The sequence below is a fragment of the Paralichthys olivaceus genome, chromosome 10 (genome assembly GCF_024713975.1).
Source record: "Paralichthys olivaceus isolate ysfri-2021 chromosome 10, ASM2471397v2, whole genome shotgun sequence".
Classification (NCBI taxonomy): Eukaryota; Metazoa; Chordata; class Actinopteri; order Pleuronectiformes; family Paralichthyidae; genus Paralichthys; species Paralichthys olivaceus.
Window position 1 is genome coordinate 20,710,338 of NC_091102.1, and position 20,072 is coordinate 20,730,409.

General features: G+C 40.5%; 3 protein-coding genes and 1 long non-coding RNA gene across 4 annotated transcripts; all 4 read left to right on the forward strand.

Annotated features, from left to right (window-relative positions):
* Window positions 1-112: 112 nt before the first annotated feature.
* On the forward strand, window positions 113-11,587 carry lss (lanosterol synthase (2,3-oxidosqualene-lanosterol cyclase)). Its single transcript, XM_069533283.1, has 22 exons — window positions 113-263; window positions 1,257-1,425; window positions 1,915-2,053; window positions 2,371-2,479; window positions 3,427-3,548; window positions 3,701-3,797; window positions 4,611-4,746; window positions 5,506-5,614; window positions 5,964-6,082; window positions 6,334-6,431; window positions 6,619-6,646; window positions 6,856-6,912; window positions 7,819-7,890; window positions 8,028-8,078; window positions 8,146-8,295; window positions 8,929-9,025; window positions 9,393-9,498; window positions 10,037-10,102; window positions 10,187-10,267; window positions 10,358-10,528; window positions 10,916-10,994; window positions 11,125-11,587. The coding sequence occupies exons 1-22, from the start codon at window positions 250-252 to the stop codon at window positions 11,260-11,262; spliced, it is 2,208 nt and encodes a 735-aa protein (XP_069389384.1). The 5' UTR covers window positions 113-249; the 3' UTR covers window positions 11,263-11,587.
* A 2,003-nt stretch (window positions 11,588-13,590) lies between these two features.
* LOC109644788 (uncharacterized) lies at window positions 13,591-15,091 on the forward strand. The gene is made up of 4 exons (XR_002203830.2): window positions 13,591-13,689; window positions 13,904-13,932; window positions 14,027-14,229; window positions 14,713-15,091. It is a non-coding gene; the product is annotated as an uncharacterized lncRNA (long non-coding RNA).
* A 760-nt stretch (window positions 15,092-15,851) lies between these two features.
* Window positions 15,852-18,174, forward strand: LOC109644786 (period circadian protein). Its single transcript, XM_069532881.1, has 4 exons — window positions 15,852-15,954; window positions 16,331-16,377; window positions 16,527-17,092; window positions 17,824-18,174. Exons 3-4 carry the CDS (start codon window positions 16,674-16,676, stop codon window positions 17,963-17,965), a joined length of 561 nt encoding a protein of 186 aa, XP_069388982.1. The 5' UTR covers window positions 15,852-15,954; window positions 16,331-16,377; window positions 16,527-16,673; the 3' UTR covers window positions 17,966-18,174.
* Window positions 18,175-18,810: 636 nt separating this feature from the next.
* Window positions 18,811-20,035, forward strand: LOC109646723 (holotricin-3-like). Its single transcript, XM_020112490.2, has 4 exons — window positions 18,811-18,921; window positions 19,022-19,068; window positions 19,165-19,571; window positions 19,725-20,035. The coding sequence occupies exons 2-4, from the start codon at window positions 19,050-19,052 to the stop codon at window positions 19,758-19,760; spliced, it is 462 nt and encodes a 153-aa protein (XP_019968049.2). The 5' UTR covers window positions 18,811-18,921; window positions 19,022-19,049; the 3' UTR covers window positions 19,761-20,035.
* The last annotated feature ends 37 nt before the right edge of the window (window positions 20,036-20,072 follow it).

Below are 20,072 nucleotides of genomic sequence, written 5' to 3' on the forward strand. Positions count from 1 at the left end.
GCCCGCCTCTTTCCCCGCCCAGTCGGTGCGTGATTGGACAGCTGAGTCTCTGCTCATGTCTCTCCATTTGGAGAGCTCCTCGGAAGGCACCGCAGTGTCCTCTGGGAGATGTAGTGTGAGGTGTACTGAAGAATGAAGAGTGGTTTCTTTCAGAGGACTACAGCTCCCAGGTAAAGAGCAGGAGGGGCAGAACTCAGGAGTACAGAACCTCACTCTGTTCAGCGGTGGCTTCATCTGTGTATCACAGCCATGACTGAGGGGACGTAAGTATATCCTTTTACACACAGTCTGTGGATATATAGATATAACATAGATATAACATAGATAATGGAATGAAGATGACGAAAACATCAAATGTATTAAGGCTTGTTTCACAGTCATCAAACATATTTGGGTTGATTTCAGAACCCAGCGGTTTTTAATGAGCTTGTAATTTATTAACATGGTTAAAAACTTGTAATAGCAGTTATTTTGTCACTTGTAAATGGTTTAATTGTATAAAAAAGTCTTTATGGTAAATGCTCTGTACTTGTCTAGTCTTGATTACCACTCAAAGCACTTTGCAGTACACTTTTTTTGCCATTCACACACATTGATACAGGGCAGCACATTTTTTTTATGCCAGGTTCAATTTCGGGTTCAGTGTGTTGCTCAAGGACTCTTCAGCTGGAATCGAACCGCCGACCCTCCCGTTAGAGGACGGTCCGCTCTACCCTCTGAGACACTGAGTTTTAATAAGAGTGACTTTCTGAAAACAAGCAACAGAGTCACCTCAGTTATTGGTTTGATTCGAACCCACTTTTTGTACAAGTTGTGCACATGGAGCTAGAATGGAAGTCAGAAGAGCACAGACCTCCGCTAAGGCCCAACAGGCTCCTTCTGAAAGCACATTTAAATTCACTAGATCTGAAGTTTTATTGCTGTTCCAAATTGCACACATTTATAAATATCAGTCCCCTTAATGTGCCTGTTTTTTTTAAATCAAGATCTATGAATTATTCACTGAGAAATCAGGGGAAACCTTGATCAACTACCTATCTAGGATTGTTAAAGAAAGTGAAAATGGATAAGAAATGGATTGCGTTCTACTCTAACCTTTACCACATCCTTTCTCCAAATTTTGTGGTCATCAATTTTGCGTGGTTTGTTTTCACATCATCTTGCATACATCCAGACAAAAGAACAAACAAATGGATATGGGTGAAACGTCCTTTGCAGAAGAACCAGACCATTCAATTACCAGCTGTCTTATCCAGGCACTTGCGGAGGCGAGGGGGGCCGTACAGGACAGATCCTGCCACAGACCTGAGCCGCTGGAGGCTGACTAATGTTGAGGGCAGACAGAACTGGCGCTATGAGGAGGATCAGGAAACCCCAGACAGAGAGCAGACCATGCTGGAGGCTCACTCACTAGGCATAGACACGGTGGGTTTACGTTTTTTTATTTTCATAAGAGTAAAGTTTGTATCTCCTGTCTTCCTTTGTTTGAAATAGCAGTTGGATGATGGAGGGGCCATGACTTCACAGAACAGGTTCACTCGAGTCAATGAGGTTTTTTTATAATCACAAATTAGTGCCAGCAGTTTTAGACCTGCAGTTCTACATGTGATCTGCTGAATAGGACAGTCAAGACTCAACACTTACTCTTTGGCATCTGCTATGTAGAGATAAAATGGTTTGTTGCATCAGTTGTCCTGATATTATATTAAACACTAATCAAATCTTCCACTATGCATGGATATGTATATATATATATATATATATATATATATATATATATATATATATATATATATATATATATATTTGCCACTTTTACAATAATTTGAGTCCAACATAAAGATCTCACTGGACAAAACTCTACAAAATATACTTCAGTATAGAATAAGTCCTCTTCCTATATTCTCTCCACAGAGTACGTTTGTGTCTGGATCCCCAGCTGCACACACGGCTGTGGATGCTGCTCTGAAAGGGATGCACTTCTACAGCCACCTCCAGGCTGAGGACGGTCACTGGGCAGGGGACTACGGCGGACCTCTCTTCCTGCTCCCAGGTATCATCCTCTGGCATGTGCTTTCATTTCATACCTGAGAAATACAGTGGCTATATTTTGCTTTTCCACATAAATGATAAGTTTAGTTTAAAGCTTCTCTGTGTAGAATTGGGCACCCTACAGTGATAGTGTTAAGATGCATGTAAATATTGTCTTCTGACGTCAGATGATGTGATTTCTGAAGTTACAGAATGCATGAACACTTTTCTTATAGACAGTCCCTATTGCAAAGTTGCAGGTGGAGCTGTAAGAGTAAACATGTGCTTCTACCTCTCTCCGTGTTTTTTTTTATCTCCACCCATGTGTGTGCTCCACAGGCCTCCTGATCACTTGCCATGTGGCTAAGATCCCTCTGCCCGGGGCCTGGAAGAAGGAGATGGTGAGGTACTTGCGCTCCGTTCAGCTGCCAGATGGAGGCTGGGGTCTGTAAGTTGCCTTCACACTTTTTAGTATTTGGATATTTGTGCATGCCTTAGCCCTAATATGCATCTACTGGAAGGTGATGTTTCTCACTGAAGAAGACAAAGGTAACAGACATAACGTTTGTCTTCTGACATTTCAGCAAAGGGGACCCACTAAAGTTAGAAATAGTCCAGTGTCTTGACAGCTATACAGAATACAGAAGTCATCTTTAGTCTTGCCAGTTTCAGTCTACATACATTTCTTCCAGATTCCTATGAGATCACCATGACCTTTGACCTTTACAACTGAAATCGTATCATTTCATCTTTGAGTTCAAATGACAACTGGTCAAAATTTGAAGAAATTCTGAAGAAATTCCGTAAATACAGACTTGAGATATCATGTTCAAGAGGCCGAAAACATGTTCTGTGAGCATCTTGACTTTGACCACCCAAACCAAACCATGGGCCTAATTTGAATGGGCTCACTACAGGTGTTGTGAAGATAACACATTCATATAAGGGTTTTGAAGTGAACATTTATACCCAAGTCTCTCCAGGTGTTCCTGAGATGCTGTTTTCACGACCAAAAACACGTTTAGTGAGGTTCCAGTGTACTTGACCTCTGACCTTTACCACTCAAATATAGTTAGTTCATCCTTGAAGTGAATGTTTGTAGCAAGTTGAATGAAACAGACGTGTGGATGGATGGACAACCAATAAACATAATTCCTCCGGCTAATGGCTGTGCCCCATGTACAGGCATTTGGTGGTTGAGTGTAAAATTTAAATTATTGATCAAAGCATCTACATATCATTGTTGCAGAGTTGCCACATGAAACCTGGTCTGGTCATTATCAGAAGACAAATTCAACGTGTCTGTTCATCTAACACCATAATAACAGGAAACGTCAGACTGTCTGAAAGATGGATTCATGCAGCAACGTGTGTGGGTTTTTTTTTTTTCTGCAGACATATTGAGGATAAGTCGACCGTCTTTGGCACAGCACTGAGTTACACATCATTAAGGATCCTGGGAGTAGAGCCTGATGACCCAGATATGGTCCGAGCCAGAAATAACCTGCACAGCAAAGGTCGGCAGGAAGAAGTTGAAAATCTGTCATTCCTTTCTGTTTTTATATTTCCTGTAAACTTGATTTGAGATCCTGTGAGCTTATCATGATAATCACGTCAGGGTTTATTGTTGCTGTTTACCAAAGCGCTCTGTGTTTGTTATTGTGTTCAGGCGGTGCAGTGGGGATCCCCTCGTGGGGCAAATTCTGGTTGGCCATTTTAAATGTCTACAGTTGGGAAGGAATGAACACGCTCCTACCAGAGATGTGGTAAGCTGGATGTTCAGACGTATCATTCTGTCCTCCTCCTCCCATCAGCCACGCTTTAATCACACAGGAGAAGCTTCAGGATGTCAGCTGTTGTGTTGCACCAGTGCTAATATTATGCAGGGATGGGAAGTAATGATGTACCAGTACTTTGTTAGGTATCTGTACTTTATTTGTGTATTTTTTATTCTGACACTTACTTCACTTCTACATTCTAACACAAATATTTGCTCATTTTACTTTTTTTTTACAGAAATGAAATCTTTTCTTGCTTTAACCCTGTTTTGAGTTTATTTTAAATGTTTATTTGAAGTAAAAGTAGACTGAGTAAAAGTTTAACTTAAATAGTCTTCAAACTATTAATGTGACAGGAGTCTCATTTTACCTTGCACAGATAAAAATGGCCTTCATAGGTGAACCTTTTACTTTTATACTTTGAGTACATTTCAAATCCTTCAATCATTTTACTTGAGTAAAGAGATTGAATCAAAACTTTTACTTGAATCCTTTTTAATTCAAGTATCTGTACTTCTTCTTGAGTAAAACATTTGTGTGGCACCTCTGACATTATGTGTACAGTGATGATGTCATGTCTTTCCCCCAATGCAAATGCCTGGTTTGAATCACTGCCTTGTGAAACAGGACCTACTGTGACATCAGCTCATCCTCTAAACTAAGACTAACTTTAATCACTTTTAAAAAACTTTAAAGCAGGCTTCCACTTGTTTTTACGTCTGTTGAATATTTCTGTCAGAGTGAACATGTTTTGCTTTGAATGTATTCAGGGTTTGATGTTTGTATATGTGTCTGTTCCAGGCTTTTCCCTACATGGATGCCGGCCCACCCCTCTACTCTGTGGTGTCACTGTCGCCAGGTCTACCTCCCCATGAGCTACTGCTACGCTGTCAGACTTGCAGCGGAGGAAGACTCGCTGGTGCTCAGCCTCAGACAGGTGCTGATCCCAAACTGTAACACAAGGGGGCACTACACTCCCGATTACAACCAGAGCTCAATGATAAACTGAATATTGAAACAATTAAAGGAGAGGTCCGAAAGTACACTCTCCCCTTTTTCTTGGCTCATTTCTCAGGTCTGTTCTCAGTTTGTTCAGTTTGTCTCAAGACTGAATATTTTTATGGATACTTCACAATGCAGCAATACTGGAATTAAGTTTCAGTTTAATCAATATTATTGCTGGGTTGCATTTGACGAGGATTAATCAATAATCTAAGAGTTTACTTTTAAATCTATACAAAATTTCAAAAGAAAGAAATGATAAAAGGCCATCACAATTACAGTCTCTCAATTTTCCGCCCAAGGTGATGTATTGAAATGACATATGTCACCTGATCAGCAGCACAAAAACATGGGATCTTCAATTTACATGAAGAGTGCAGTGCGTGTTCTAAACCAGCCTGTTCAGAATGGGCTGTTAGCTTGTCCTGAGGTGACGCTGACTTGCAGTAACTGAGCCACACAACCTTTAAACTGCTGCTGCACCAAGAACAGTGGAGGTCGACTCAGTGCGCAAAACCTCAAACTTGATCAGTCCCAACTGCCACTGCTACATGGCACCCGTTTATTCAAAGCTTATTATTATTTAATATATCACTTGTCCAAGTCCCACTTACGCGTTGAAATATACTGTAGGTATTTGCCTCAATATGCATCAACAGGTTTATAACATATTTGTCTGGTTCTTGTTGTGTAGGAGCTTTATGTCCAAGACTATGCCACCATCAACTGGCCTGCTCAGAGGAACAATGTGGCAGCATGTGACATGTACACACCTCACAGCAGACTGCTCACCGTGGCCTATAGTAAGTATACACACTGAGCACCCTGAAGCAGCTCTCACAGACATGTTGCTGTAAAACAGAGTAGAACAGGAAATATTTAATGGTATTACAGTTGCATTAAAAATCATAAGTACATTTGTAAGCATGTGTTGAACTCCAAGGTGGTGAAACTCATGTTTTGCACTTTGCAAAGTAGCAATTCTCGAGTGAGATGTGAAAAAAAAGAAAAAGAAACCTGAGGCGTATCCCTGGCTACAAGGAGTTTTTGTGCCATGATGTATTATGAGAGTGTTTTCCACTGGAATGTCTCCACATGCTGCTGTGTGAATCACTCCCCTCACACCATGACTCTGTGTCTGTTGTCCTGCAGTGGTGTTAAATGTGTACGAAGCCCATCACAGCACCACACTGAGAGGAATGGCTGCCAGAGAGCTGTATGAGCACATCCAGGCTGACGACCGCTTCACCAAGTGTATCAGCATCGGACCGGTAGTGAAAACACACATCCTAAGGAACACTGAATAGAATATGGGCCATGTACAGTGCATGCAAAGACAAAAAAGTAAATACTAAAAATGTGTCACATGTTGTAGAAATAATTTAACTTAATTATATAATAATTTATAATTATATAAAGGTAATAATTAACTTATCTCCATTAAGTTTTTAAAAATCATCATATTTAGACTGTTAAAGAAAGGGAGTGTGTGTAAATGTGAGGTTCTGGTCTTTGTCCTCAGATCTCCAAGACTATCAATATGCTGGTTCGCTGGTATGTGGACGGTCCGACCTCCCCAGTCTTTCAGGAGCATGTGTCCAGGATCCCAGATTATCTCTGGTAACAACGCAGCAATTTATCAGCTCATCAACAGAACAAATTTCAAAACCATCACTGCTCAAGAAGTTGTTCAAGAAGCTCTCGTGCTGGATAATGCAACCCATGTGTGGAATGTTGAAAGTTGTTAACTCAGTTAAATCGTTTTGTGTGCATGAAAGAACCTAACAGTAATTCCTCTGTGTTCCAGGCTGGGGCTGGATGGTATGAAAATGCAGGTGAGACTCTTAAACTTTTTATATTGAGTAGCAGTGTGCACAAGGACTTTGTGACAGTAGTTCTGTAGCTGTGCTTTTCATTTCACTTTTTCTTCACTTCTGCTGGTTCGATGCACGTTGTCCTAGAATGAGAGTTTCAGTTTACCGAGTGAGTTCACATATAACTCAAACTGAGTGTTCAACCTTTGTGTCCTTCCTATTCTGCACAGGGGACGAACGGATCTCAACTGTGGGACACTTGTTTTGCTGTACAGGCTTTCCTCGAGGTGACACAAACCACTCACACTAGTACTTCTGTTTATGCAAGTAAGCAGGAATTTATTGCAAAGATCAGATATGTGTGATATGTTTAAACTTGCTCTCTCTGGTTTAGACAGTGATTGCAAGATTTCCTATGAACTGTTACTTTCCCACACAACCAGTGAGGAGAGCATTGTGAATGACTCACTGACGGGAAGCTAGATAGATAGATAGATAGATAGATAGATTTCTTTATTAATCCCCAAAGGGAAATTAGGTCGTCATAGCAGTTCTTTATTTGGAAACAATAAAAATACAATAGAATAAAATTCTGAGGTAGAAAAAAATCAAAATAAAACAATAAAAACCAAAATAAGAAACGGTAAATGCTGGAAACACAAAGATTTCAGATCGTTTTTACCTTTGAGGCATTTTGGCATTATTTTAACAGGCTACTGGAATAAAGATAAGGAGGTGTAAACAGCCTAAATATAATTACATAAGTCTGTTTATATAAAACTTAAAGTGCATTCATACAGCACTTCTTCTAACACTGCCGGCACATCTGTCAGGGGGTTCAGTATCTTGCCCAAGGACACTTTGTGACTTGATGCAGCCTAGAGGAAATATGTACAAACTGAAGAGCATGTGATGCAACATTAACTCCTGAGGAACTCCACACAGAACATCATAGCTCCTTTAAATGGGTTTCAAACAAGCCACAGGCTCCTACACACTTCTCACGTCTCAAATACGATGTTGACATAAATTATGACAACCGCTGCCATCAAATCTAGTAATAAAACAGAAATACCAACACTGTCAGTTGTAGCCCACAGATCATTGATCTACAGCTTTGATAAGAGCTGTGTGAGTCCTGACTGAAATGTATCACGTAGCTGGTTATAATAAGTTGTGTCTGGTTGTTTCAGGCAGGAGCCCAGGACAACCCCAGGCTGTCAAAGTGCCTCCAAGACGCCCATCAGTTTCTCACCATCACACAGGTGCAAGCAACACGAGTCTCAGCAGCTTTGAAAGCTAATCCTCCTCAACACATATTTACAGATTAACAGTGTAATATGAACTTCCCCTGCTTTCAGATGTGATTTATTATGCCTGACTCATTTTTCCACTTCACCAGATACCTGAGAATCCTCCTGAGTACAAGAAATACTACAGACAAATGAACAAGGTAAAATGAGTTAAACAAGAGCCACTTCAAAAGAATTAGTCTCAAATACTGACTAAATTGCTTTCAGGGAGGCTTCCCCTTCAGCACACGTGACTGTGGTTGGATTGTGGCTGACTGCACAGCTGAGGGCCTGAAGTCAGTGATGCTGCTGCAGGAGCTCTGTCCCTCCATCAGCCAGCCTGTCCCCTCTGACCGTCTGTATGATGCTGTCAACGTGGTGAGTCCACAGACCAAAAAGTAAATCCATGACTACTTTACCTTTTCATGCTTCTGTGATGGTGTCAGCCAGAGGACATGAGGCAGCTTGTTTTCAGGTCGGCTGTCCATACGTCAATACATCTGTCTGTCCCATTCTTGTGAACACAGTATCTCATTTCCTTCATATTTGGTGCAATCATGGAGTCAAAGATGAACTGATTTGATTTTGGTGATCTGCGAAATTTAAATTGCACTGGTTGGCAGACGCATGCAACTGCAGGGTAGTAATTCTATTTTTTCATTACACAAGTCTTTTGGAACTGTAAGCTCCAGATGTTACAACTTGATGAAGACACTGGTTTAAAAGGATAGTTCACCATTATGGGTAACACGTTTATGTATCTTCCCTTCAAAAGTTTGGTGGGAAGATTTGTACCCTTCTTTCATGTAGGTTAACTTAGCGTAGCAACAAGACTGAAACAGGTGGAGCACCATGTCTTTCTCAGTGCAAAGAATCCAGACACTGGCACCTTCACATTTCAATGTCAGTGTTAATTCAATTCATACGATATATCCTGTAACATCTTGTACACTTCAGAAGATGTGTTTCTACTGTAGTAATGCAGGGTCTGGGTCTTTTGTCTCCCTGTAGCTTCTGAGCATGAGAAACTCAGACGGTGGGTTTGCCACATATGAAACTAAGAGGGGAGGGAAACTCCTGGAGCTGCTCAACCCATCGGAGGTGTTTGGTGAGTACGTTATCAGCACCTTGCTCAATACCCATCACACGAACCTCACTGTTAGACTGGGCTCATTTCATGTTCTGACTTCTGACTGATCAGTGTTAAGTGGAGGAATGTCTGTCAATCTCCAAGTATGCAGATATGAAAAAGGGAAACACGAAGCCAAATATAATATGACCTTTCAGTCTCCTTTTAACACTGAGTGACTGAATAACTTTTTCCATTTCTCCCTGGATGTGTCGCAATATTATGGCCTGTTCTGAATTAAAGGGCAAAAAGCCTAATATTGTCATTTTCCATTTAAAAAAGAGGATGTCGTATGTTGTGACATTTGAAATGTATTCGTAACACTGTGCGAAACACAAACAAACAGGTGACATCATGATCGATTACACCTATGTGGAGTGTACGTCAGCGGTAATGCAGGCTCTGAGGCACTTCCAGAAGGTCTACCCTGAACACCGAGCTGAGGAGATAAGGTATACTACACGGCACATACAAATATACACATGGACGTACACTAGTCTCTGTTACTGAATGAAACTGAAATGAAATATTCATAAACCTTGCTAAAGGTCATTTCAAACTCCCCTGGCTTTTGCTGCATACATTAATTGCGTTAATACACTCATCTACTAACCCCTATTTCACTGTATAGGGACTTCTACATAAAGACTATATACAAATATGTACATATTATAAAGTAAGCTTATCAGCGAAAGAAAAAAACATTTTCAGACACTACTCAGCGCATTTTGTCTGTAATGGTAATGACGCACAAAAACAATGATGGCTGGTGGAAAATCCCTCCCACTTACTATTTCTACTTTTCGGTAGCCTCTGCTAGTATTTACATTTGTCCTCTCTTCTCTCTTCTCTTGTGTCTCTCATGGACTATAAAGTGATTAGTGAGTGATTTCGTAAACAGCCATGCTACCCAAATACATTCTCAGTTCTTATTGAGTTTAAGGATTAAAACGGAAGACGTTGTAAAATTTTTCATTGTGTCTTCTTCAGGTCCACTCTGAGAGAAGGACTGGAGTATTGCAGGCGGGTGCAGCGGCCTAATGGGTCCTGGGAAGGGTGAGCGCACACACTTGTGACGTCACTGTTTGATTTCCTACCTAATCAACAGGTAGAGCTCAATCTTTGTCTCCTTGTGCTCAGGTCCTGGGGAGTGTGCTTCACGTATGGAATATGGTTTGGCCTCGAAGCCTTCGCGTGCATGGGTCATGTCTACGAGGACAAGTAAGAGATCACAGACTTCTGATCACTTGAATAAAGTTCACAACTCCTCCCCTTCGTTCTAAATGGCACCACTGTGTCCTGTGTTATCAGGGATGCGTGTGTGGAGGTGCAGAAAGCTTGTCAGTTCCTGCTGGAGTGGCAGATGCCTGACGGAGGGTGGGGGGAGGACTTTGAGTCGTGCGAGCAGCGACGCTACATCCAGAGCAGCACCGCTCAGATCCACAACACCTGCTGGGCTTTGTTAGGCCTCATGGCCGTCAGGTAACTCGCCTTCCACTCAATCACAGCTGATTATATTGGATCAAAATGTGATCAGACTGGCACTGAGGGGTTCATGTTTGTCGGCGCAGCTTTTTTAGTTGCTGTTGTTATTCAGAGGATTTTATTTTAGTCTCATCATCTATTTATGTGTTTTTGGGTATGTAGTGTGCCATCAATTATGTGCATGCTGTGCGTTTGAAACCAGAGATGAGTCACACCTCCTCTCTCTGCTTGCACAATGCATATTGTTAAATTGCTATTGATATTGATTGCAATATTTATTGATATTGTTTTCTTGCCCTGTCCTACAATCAGTATATATATTTGTATTATAAATGAGAAAATGAAAAATTTTAATTCAATATAAGTACTTGTGTGTATAACCAGGCATCCTGACAGGCGGGCCATAGAGAGAGGAGTACAGCTGCTGATTGACAAGCAGCTACCTACTGGAGACTGGCCACAGGTGAGTCTCTGCTCTCCATATTCATCACTTACAATGCATTCATTATAAATAGGCTTTAATCCAAGTCATAACAAATTCATTTGATGGAAATATGAATTATAATTGAATAGTCTTTCCTTTACCTCACCAGGAAAATATCTCAGGTGTGTTCAACAAGAGCTGTGCCATCAGCTACACCTCCTACAGAAACGTCTTCCCTGTCTGGACCCTCGGACGCTTCTCAACACTTTACCCCAGCAGTCCGCTGGCTGGGAAGGTGAAGCTGTGAAGAGCTTTGGCGGAACGAAAACAGAACAAGCACGAAGCTCAGACAGTGAAAGGAAAGGGTGTATTTTCCACTACCATAGAACTTGAGCTGTGTTTTCAAAGATGATTCCATCAGATAGGATTCATTGTCTGATTTGTTTTTCTTGTTGACATTCCAGCACAGCTCATCAGCCAGAGCTGCTATAATAATATGTGTTAATTATGATGTTCATTATACATTTTAGAATAAAGAATTTTCCATGGTATTGTGTTCACTGTCATCAGTAAAAAAAGACATTGCAGAACGTGACTCGACTGAACCTGAATAAATTCAAACTACCACAACATTTCTGTCATAATTCTCCTTTTGTCACTTCTGAACCAGCAGAATGATAAACTAATAGGATTGTGACGGTTGAACAGGTCACAATGTGAACACTCATGTCACACTTGTGTTGCATACGAGGCTGGGTTCTCTGTCAAACATTAAAACCAGATCCTGACAACTTGTTACTCTGCAGAGCATCAGGTTTTTTTTACCATTTCATCACTTTTCCTGACACACCTGAAGCTTTTATTATGTTATAGGTGCGGTTATGAAGAATGTTTTGTCATGTCTTATTGATCAAAGCGTGTGGGAGATCAAGAATGTCCTCAATGATAAACTTCATCTGACCTTTATCATGGGAGTGTCTCAGACAAACTACGTGTTTATTTGTGTTGCTGAGCTGCAGGGACAGGACTACACAGAGGAATACTGTGGGTCTTCTATGAATAACAGCAGCAGATGAGCTGCACGCTTGAAAAACACTGAACAAAACACACGACTGTTTCACTTGTTGAGTTTGTGCTTTCCACTGTCAAGTATTTGGTTTTTGGCATGTGCATATGCTGATAGCAAACCGGTTTTAATTCACCTCTACTCCCCTTTTCCACATTTAGGCATTTCACTGACGAACACAGTCAGTGTCCACGCATGAAAACTAAAAACAAAATATATCGAAGATTTAAATAAAGGAAAGGATTTGTGGCAACTACAAATGAAATATATTAAAAAGCAAAAAACTAAAAATGCAAGTGCATTTACAAGTAAACATTTTATTTGACCAAGCTTCCCTCTATTTGTTTTATGAGTAAGAAATGTAAAATGCATTTCCATTGGCATTTGCTTAAAGTATTCAAAGACGACGTGGTGTTATTGATAATCATAAAGGACTTGTTGAGAACTTGTTGAGTGATGAGTTGTCTTAAGGATCTTAGTGTTTTGTCCCTTTTGTCATTTTTAGAGCCGAGCTACAACAGGGGCTTTGTCCTTTTGTCCAATGGATGTGAAAGTGGAAATAAATGAGTTTACTTTCGTTTTACTTTGGACTTTAGTTTACAGAGGTCATACAGATGCTGCTGAGCCATTTTTTCCGATTTATTTTAAATTTCAACCTGTCAAACAACTTTTGCCCAATAGGTGCAGGTCTGGATAACTGCATATTTTTTTCCCATGCGGACTGTCATTTTGTTTTGTTTTTGAGAAATTTGGAAGCAAGTAGTTCTGTGACATCAGTACTAGCGCTTTGACCCAATACAGACTTGACTTGACAACTGAGATGTAAAACCTCACCCTAGACATGACTCCTCAAAGACTTGAAACTACAGTTGTGGCCCCCTAAAGACTCTACAACCGTAAGACTTGACTTGAAGTGAGACCTAAAGTCTCAAGTCAAGCCATATCAGATTTAAGAGATGAGAAGAGTTACTTTATTAATCCCTCAAGGGGAAATTCTTTTTTCACTCTTTTTTTTTTTTACATGCATTGTAACCCCGAAACACAACCACACACACACACACAAAGGGCTCATAGACATGTGAAGAGAGATGGTGGAGTGATTTATTGGGCCTCTTCACCAAAGTAACTCGATCTTGGTAATGCAAAATGAATATTTTACATTGTTACAGTGTTCCCGGTTTGATTGTATATATGCAGAGAAATCAGAAAGCTCCCGTCTGTCCTCGCTCTTGAGAAAACATATTTCTTCTCTCCTGATAACATCGCAATGTTTTGCTCACTGCAAAGATGTCAAACTCGTCAGACATGTTGTGCACAGGACAAAAGAACTACTAATGAGCACACTGCACCTCAGGTGATTGATGTGTGTCACTGTGAGTTGGACTTGAACTCAGCAGGACATATCAGGTAACAATCCCACAATGTTCATAACACAAGCACTAAAAATAATATTGAATTGTGAGTGTTAATGTTTGAATACATTTGAATGCAGCGTCCTCATATTCATGGCTACTATACATATTTATTTATTACATGCAGCTGATGAAACCCTTGCACACCAAAAACATTCCAATGGGAGTTGCAGCACTGCCCCTGTGAACGCGTCAGATTCAGCATATAAGTAGGAGCTGCAGGTGCTCCACCTGAGCATTCGCTCTCTTACACACGGTAAGTTAGCTACGTTCATATAGTGACGGTTATTTTGTCATATAATTTTGATCTTTCACATTTTACTTGCATTTTACTTTTACTTACTTACTTACTTTGCATCTTCCATGTTTGAAAGTTGTGTAAAGTGCATTGCCTCTAATTGTTATCATCTTTTGGGGATCTGTGTGAAAGTATTTAAAACTGTACTTTTTTTTTCTCTCTTAAATTTTAGAATCTGAAGTTTGAAAATGCCTAGACCAGGTAAATATAAGTGGCTCATCATTGCCTTTTTTCTTCCACATGCATTGAATGTGTAATATATTATCATCAATTATTATCCTCCTTATTACATGAGGCGGCTGTCATGGCAGTGGAGGCCATGGACATGGAGGCCACGGACATGGAGGACATGGACATGGAGGCCATGGCCATGGTGGTTGTGGTGGCGGCGGCGGCGGTCAAGGGAAATGTCGCAAACCTGGAGACAAGTGCAGAAGGAGGCGAAGGAAGGGCCACAAGCATTTAAAGTGTCACAAGAAGGGGAAGGACTGTCATGGGGTAAGATTCCCCACACAGAGAGGGAGACACAAGACACACAGTTTTCTAAATTAACACAGGAATAGTCTCTTATTGATAACATGTTTTTCAGATTATTTACTGAGGTGTAGTATTTAAATGCATTTGTGCAAGAACAGTGTATGCATCGCTTTCATTCACACAAGGATGTCATTTTTAGGACAAACGGGCTATGATAACAATGGAGCAGGTTGGGCTGTAATGCCTTGCTGAAGGGCAATCATAAAGGAAGAGCTTCCCCTTCCTTCCTGAAAGTGTTTTGAAACTTCACCTTTGGGACATTATTACTCTCTTCTCTTTCCTAGAAATGTATTTAAGGGACAAACGCAACCCAGCTAAGAATTACGTGACTTGCTGCCATCTTCACACTCTCAAATGTCAATAGTAAACTGTAATTCAAATGAGTTTGGTTGTCTCCAGAAGATTGAAGTGGTGTGTCTGCTCGTGTGTTCCTCTCTCCTCTAGTCTTCCAGCAGCTCCTGCAGCAGCAGCAGCAGTGACTCTGACTAGATTTCCGGATGAAGCGAGTTGACAGCTGGAAACCTTTATCCTCTTGTCTGTGTACAACAATCTGTTGACTTTATAGCCAAATGATTATTTACATTCACATGTTATGATCTTGAAACTCAAATGGCTTAAAAGAACAAGTTTTTGTAACATATATATTGGGCTTTCCTGGGTTTTGGGGGTATTCAATTCTGATCTAATAAATGAATACGACAGTGAAAAGACAGTTTGATGGATTCTTTCTGAATAGCTTCAGTCGATTGACTTTTCAACTTTTGTCAGGTATATGGGCATTTCACAACTTTGTCGTTGTCTGATTAAAATGGCTTTCAAATTATTCTGATGGAGTGTGAATTTGTAGAAAAGTGAATAAATCCTGGTCAAGATCCAAGCTGTCAGAAATTGGGGAAAAGCAGGACTCAAATGCAGGAGCCAGTAAAATAATAAAAGTGTCCTTTAATAAGGCAAAAATAACGAGACACAAAAGCAGGCATGGTCCCAAAAACTAGTTTAAGAGAAACTAAATCAATCTGAAAAAACATTATAAACACAGGGAACAAGACACTGGAAAGATGGCGGTGAAAAACAACAAAGTCTAGATAAAGATATGGACAAGGGAGGCAGGGATGACTGAACACAGGTGAAACACATAAGCAACATAAATTCAAAATAAAAGAGGAAGTGGAGAACTCAGGGGAAACAACTGAACACAAACCTAAATTCAAGAAAACACAGGTAAAGGTCAATAAACCAAAGAGTCTATAAAACAGAACCGAAATCTGTTTCAATCATAGTTCAAAAGTTCAGAACCACAACGACCACGGGGTGACGGTGTAGTGTCGATCTTAATAATACAGATGGGCGGTGGTAAAAGATGTCATTTGCTAGTGACTGAAATAATCATTTTATTACACACAGATCTTTGGGAAAAAGAAAAAAAAATTCCAATAAAGAAAAATATATCTAGTGTCTTGTGGTGACAAGCTATTCTGTTGCACAAGTATGATAATTGAGCAAGAAGCATTGTACGTTAGCACACCTCGCAAAAGGATAAACAAAAGTTTAAAAAACTAACTTGGTGGGATTTTAGGCACAGCCCCTGATGATGTCTTCTGGGTTGTCTCAATCTGAGGTGTGGCGTAAGGTATAAATTCACAACCAGCAGAATGCCGTGTCTGTGGAACTGAACTACAACAAACAGTAAGTTCTCCAACCGCTAACAAGGACTTATTACCCTGGAGTGCGTTTGCATTCATATGCTTTGTGTGTGTGTGTGTGTGTGTGCGTGCGTGTGTGTGTGTGTGAATACAGATATCTTTGTGAGGACCATTTAACCCCCATTCACAGATATAGGAAGTGTGTACACTGTTTAGCACTTCGATTTGTATGTATTTACATTAATTTGCGATCCTGTGTTTTCAGTTTCACGGCCTGTGTGATTTGTCTTTTCCAAAATCCCTGCAGTTGTCTAAACAGCACAGTATCTTATAATTTACATCTTATTCATACACTCAAGAGAATTGTTTTTGTCTTATGTTTAAAAGATGTCTTTTGTGCATTAAATGGCTTCTTTCAGTTTCAGGATTTGGATCTAAAATTTTGAAATGTCCGGAAATAACAGAGGTAAAAAATGAAATATTCTTCTTTTCTTTACTCTCTGTCTTTTGTCACTCATATTAAACCCCTCTTCTTTCCAAGAAACGTACTTCACTGAATTTGAGAGATTGAAACCAGATAATCAAGTGTTAGTATCAACCCCTCTGTTTGAACAGGAAACCAGTATCCTGCTGGCTGTCAACCTCCGCCAGGGCCAGGATTCTATCCTCAATGTCCATCAGGCCCTGCACCACTCCAGCCATGCCCTCCTCAGCCATGTCATCCATCTGTGTGCATCCCTGTGGCTCCACCTTGTGGAGGGTATGGAGGCCAAGGTCATGGACTGGGGCCTTGTGGATATGGACCTGACTATGATCAGAGCCATGGTCCTGGACATGGCCACGGGCATGATCACGGGCACGGGCATGATCACGGCCACGGGCACGATCATGGGCATGATCATTGCCACGGGCATGATCACGGGCACGGGCATGATCACGGCCACGGGCACGATCATGGGCATGATCATTGCCACGGGCACGGGCATGATCATGGCCACGGGCACGGGCATGATCACGGGCACGGGCATGGACATGATCACGGCCACGGGCACGGACATGATCACGGCCACGGGCACGGGCATGATCACGGGCATGGGCATGGACGTCACGGACGTGGCCACAAACATAAGTATGGACACATGCATGGCCGTTGTCACAAGAGAGGAAGGAAGTGTCATGGGGTAAGATCCAGTTGTTTTAATTTAAAAAATCTCTAAATAAAAACAAGACAACAATTAATATGAAATCAAAGAGAAGATGCCATATTAATGAGACAATTTCATTAAACAGTTAATTAAAATGTTAAGTTCAATGTGAAACAGTTAACCCACGTGTGACATTTTTTAATATTTAAATAATTATCTTTTTATTCTTCTAATTTAGGATTTATATTTTTATATTGTCTACTTTTAACACAGCTGACTTTCTGTCTAACATTCTGCTTCAGGCCACAAGTCAGTAGATCAGAGCATCTTACAAAACAAACTAATAAGCAATAAGAATGTACAATTCCCACCTCTGATCGTACTTAATAGTAATTACTGCTGCAATAACTGTCAAGTATTGATTTATTTTGCTCATATTATATTCATACCCATTTTACCACATATAGTTATATTTATATTTAGTCATATCAAATCCTGCAATTTTGCACCTTGTCTTTTTGTGTCTTACTCTCTGTGAATGTTGAACTACTGCTGTGACGCAATCATATCCCAACTGGGATCAATAAAGTTCATTTATCTTTCTATCTTATAGTCATGAGAACATTTCCTGATCTCTGTGGTTAAAGTTAGCTGAAGTTTAGGCTCTACTTTATTAAATATCTTCATCAAAGATCATCAGAAAGATATATATATATATTCAGTGTGTAGAATTTAAATGAAATGACGATGTGTTGTTCTTGTTCTAGTCGTCCAGCAGCTCCTGCAGCAGCGACTCTGACTAGATGTGAAGAGAAACCACCGGGAACCTTGGTCTTCCTGCCTACCATAGTAAACAGTTATTCAGCAACCAACACGTGTGCTTTTTCATCTCATCTCATCTCTTTTTGAGTCTTGTTTAGCTGCCACATGTTGTAATATCTTCAGTGTATCTCATATGTAAGGTCAAAATAGCAACACAGCTCCAGTCTCTGACTCCCTTCTGATGAATTAGCTGCTTTAAAGAACTTTTCCATCAGTCTGCTACTGACAGATGTCTTACACATGAATTGTTCCTTTGTGATAAACAGCATATTGATAATAAAAGCAATTAATCTCAATTATGTCATGCCTCTTATTTCATATCTGACCTCAGGGTTTCTTATTTCTGCTTGGTCTTTATCAGTGTCCACTGGTATTATCTGTATTTACCCAGGGAAGGTTGAATTCAGACCTTTGTTCAGCAAAGTTTTCCACAAACAATTACACACCCTGCACCCTCCTACTGCATTCTCGTGCAACCTCTTGGATCAAAGATATAGGTTTGTTAAATGTCAATCTTCCATTTCTTTTACAAATAACCCTGGTGTGATTTACTGTGAACTGGAGAAATGAGAATTCACGTATGTAGCTGTTGTCACTGCCTTAATGAAACTTTACTGCACTGCTGGCCCGGCACCAGTCACTGGTGTTTTGTGTTTGACAGCAGATAAAAACTGCAGAGTAATGCACAGTGCTCTTGATAAGTTTAATAAATGAACTTTACACTCTGATAACAATTAATTTATCAAGCAATGGAAAAGATCAAATAATTCTAGTATTATGAAAATGATGAAAACATCAGGGACAAAAACCTCAGTATAATAACATCTCAAAGGTTTTGGTGTGGCTGTGTGTATCTACAGTCAAGATTAGATCTTATATGGTCCATAATGATTTTATGTCAAATATTAGATACACACACACCCAGTTAGGTCACAAAGGAAGACTGTTCTGATGGGAGTTGAGTTCTCAAACTGAGGTGCGGCTGCACATAAGAGGGACCAACAGGTGTCGCATCTGTCTGTAGACCTTCTCTCCAGCACACAGTAAGTTCTCCTCTGACTCTCTGCTGATGATCTGTGCTCTGCAAGTTCCTGGACTCTGTGTGTATATTGAAATGCAAACGGCTTTTTCTTTCATTTTTAGGATCTGTACTTTTGTCTGAAGATTCAAAATGTACGGACACAACCAAGGTAAACATATACTTTCAAATAATCTATAATGAACTTGACAATAACTTTTGCAAATCATTTATGTAAAGCTTATTCCTCACTCCTTCTGATGTTTAGGAAACCAGTACCCCCCTGGCTACCCAAACAACCATCAACAGATGCCAGGGGGTTACCCACAATATCCTCCAGGCAGCGTCCCACCACCAAACTACCCTTCTCAGCCCCACGGTCCACACGGAGGCCAACCCGGATATGGGCCTGGGCCTGGTTATGGGCCTGGGCCTGGTTATGGCCAAGGGCACGGATACGGACAGGGCCACGGGCAGGGACATGGACCAGGCCACGGGCAGGGACATGGACAGGGCCACGGACCGGGCCACGGACAGGGCCATGGACAATGCCATGGACAGGGCCATGGCCATGGCCAAGGGCATGGATCCGGACATGGTCATGGACATAGCCACAAGCACAAGCATGGTCACAAGCATGCCAAGTGTCACAAGAAAGGAAAGAACTGTCATGGGGTAAGATTCAACCATTTTCTCAAACACTGATTGCAGGTTTTAGATAAATTGTTCTTAAGATTTAGATTTTTCTATTAGATGCTGAGTTTTACATCAGTTTAAGAGGATTCAAATTTCATTGATGTGTGTTTGTGTTCTTCATCCCTGCTTTAGTCCTCCAGCAGCTCCTGCAGCAGTGACTCTGACTGATAAAGATCCGTTGAGGGAAAGAGGGGAGGCACAGACCTTCATTCTTTGACCAGATACGATGATCAACATTTTACTGCCCAAATGTTTTTGAAAATGGATTTGTATTTAAAAGAAAAAGTCATAATAATCAGGTTTCTGTGAAAATGTATTATATGAAAAAAAAACATTTAACTTTAAAAAACATTTTCATAATTTCATAACATTGGTGTAACATTCCAGACATTATTGCATCTATGATTGTTTTTGAGTGATTACTGTGTGTGATAAATAGCAGTAAAGAAAAGTGAAGTGTCTTGCCTTTTCATTTAGTTT

What these genes read in the sequence shown, in the direction of transcription:
- lss (XM_069533283.1), top strand. An exon ending in AGGATCCCAGATTATCTCTG is followed by an intron (nt 6,432 to 6,618) that starts GTAACAACGCAG and finishes TCTGTGTTCCAG; the next exon opens with GCTGGGGCTGGATGGTATGA. An exon ending in CTGTACAGGCTTTCCTCGAG is followed by an intron (nt 6,913 to 7,818) that starts GTGACACAAACC and finishes TGGTTGTTTCAG; the next exon opens with GCAGGAGCCCAGGACAACCC.
- LOC109644786 (XM_069532881.1), top strand. Translation starts at nt 16,674, where the DNA reads ATGGAGGCCAAGGTCATGGACTGGGGCCTTGTGGATATGGACCTGACT. An exon ending in GAGGAAGGAAGTGTCATGGG is followed by an intron (nt 17,093 to 17,823) that starts GTAAGATCCAGT and finishes TTCTTGTTCTAG; the next exon opens with TCGTCCAGCAGCTCCTGCAG.
- LOC109646723 (XM_020112490.2), top strand. An exon ending in AAGGAAAGAACTGTCATGGG is followed by an intron (nt 19,572 to 19,724) that starts GTAAGATTCAAC and finishes TCCCTGCTTTAG; the next exon opens with TCCTCCAGCAGCTCCTGCAG.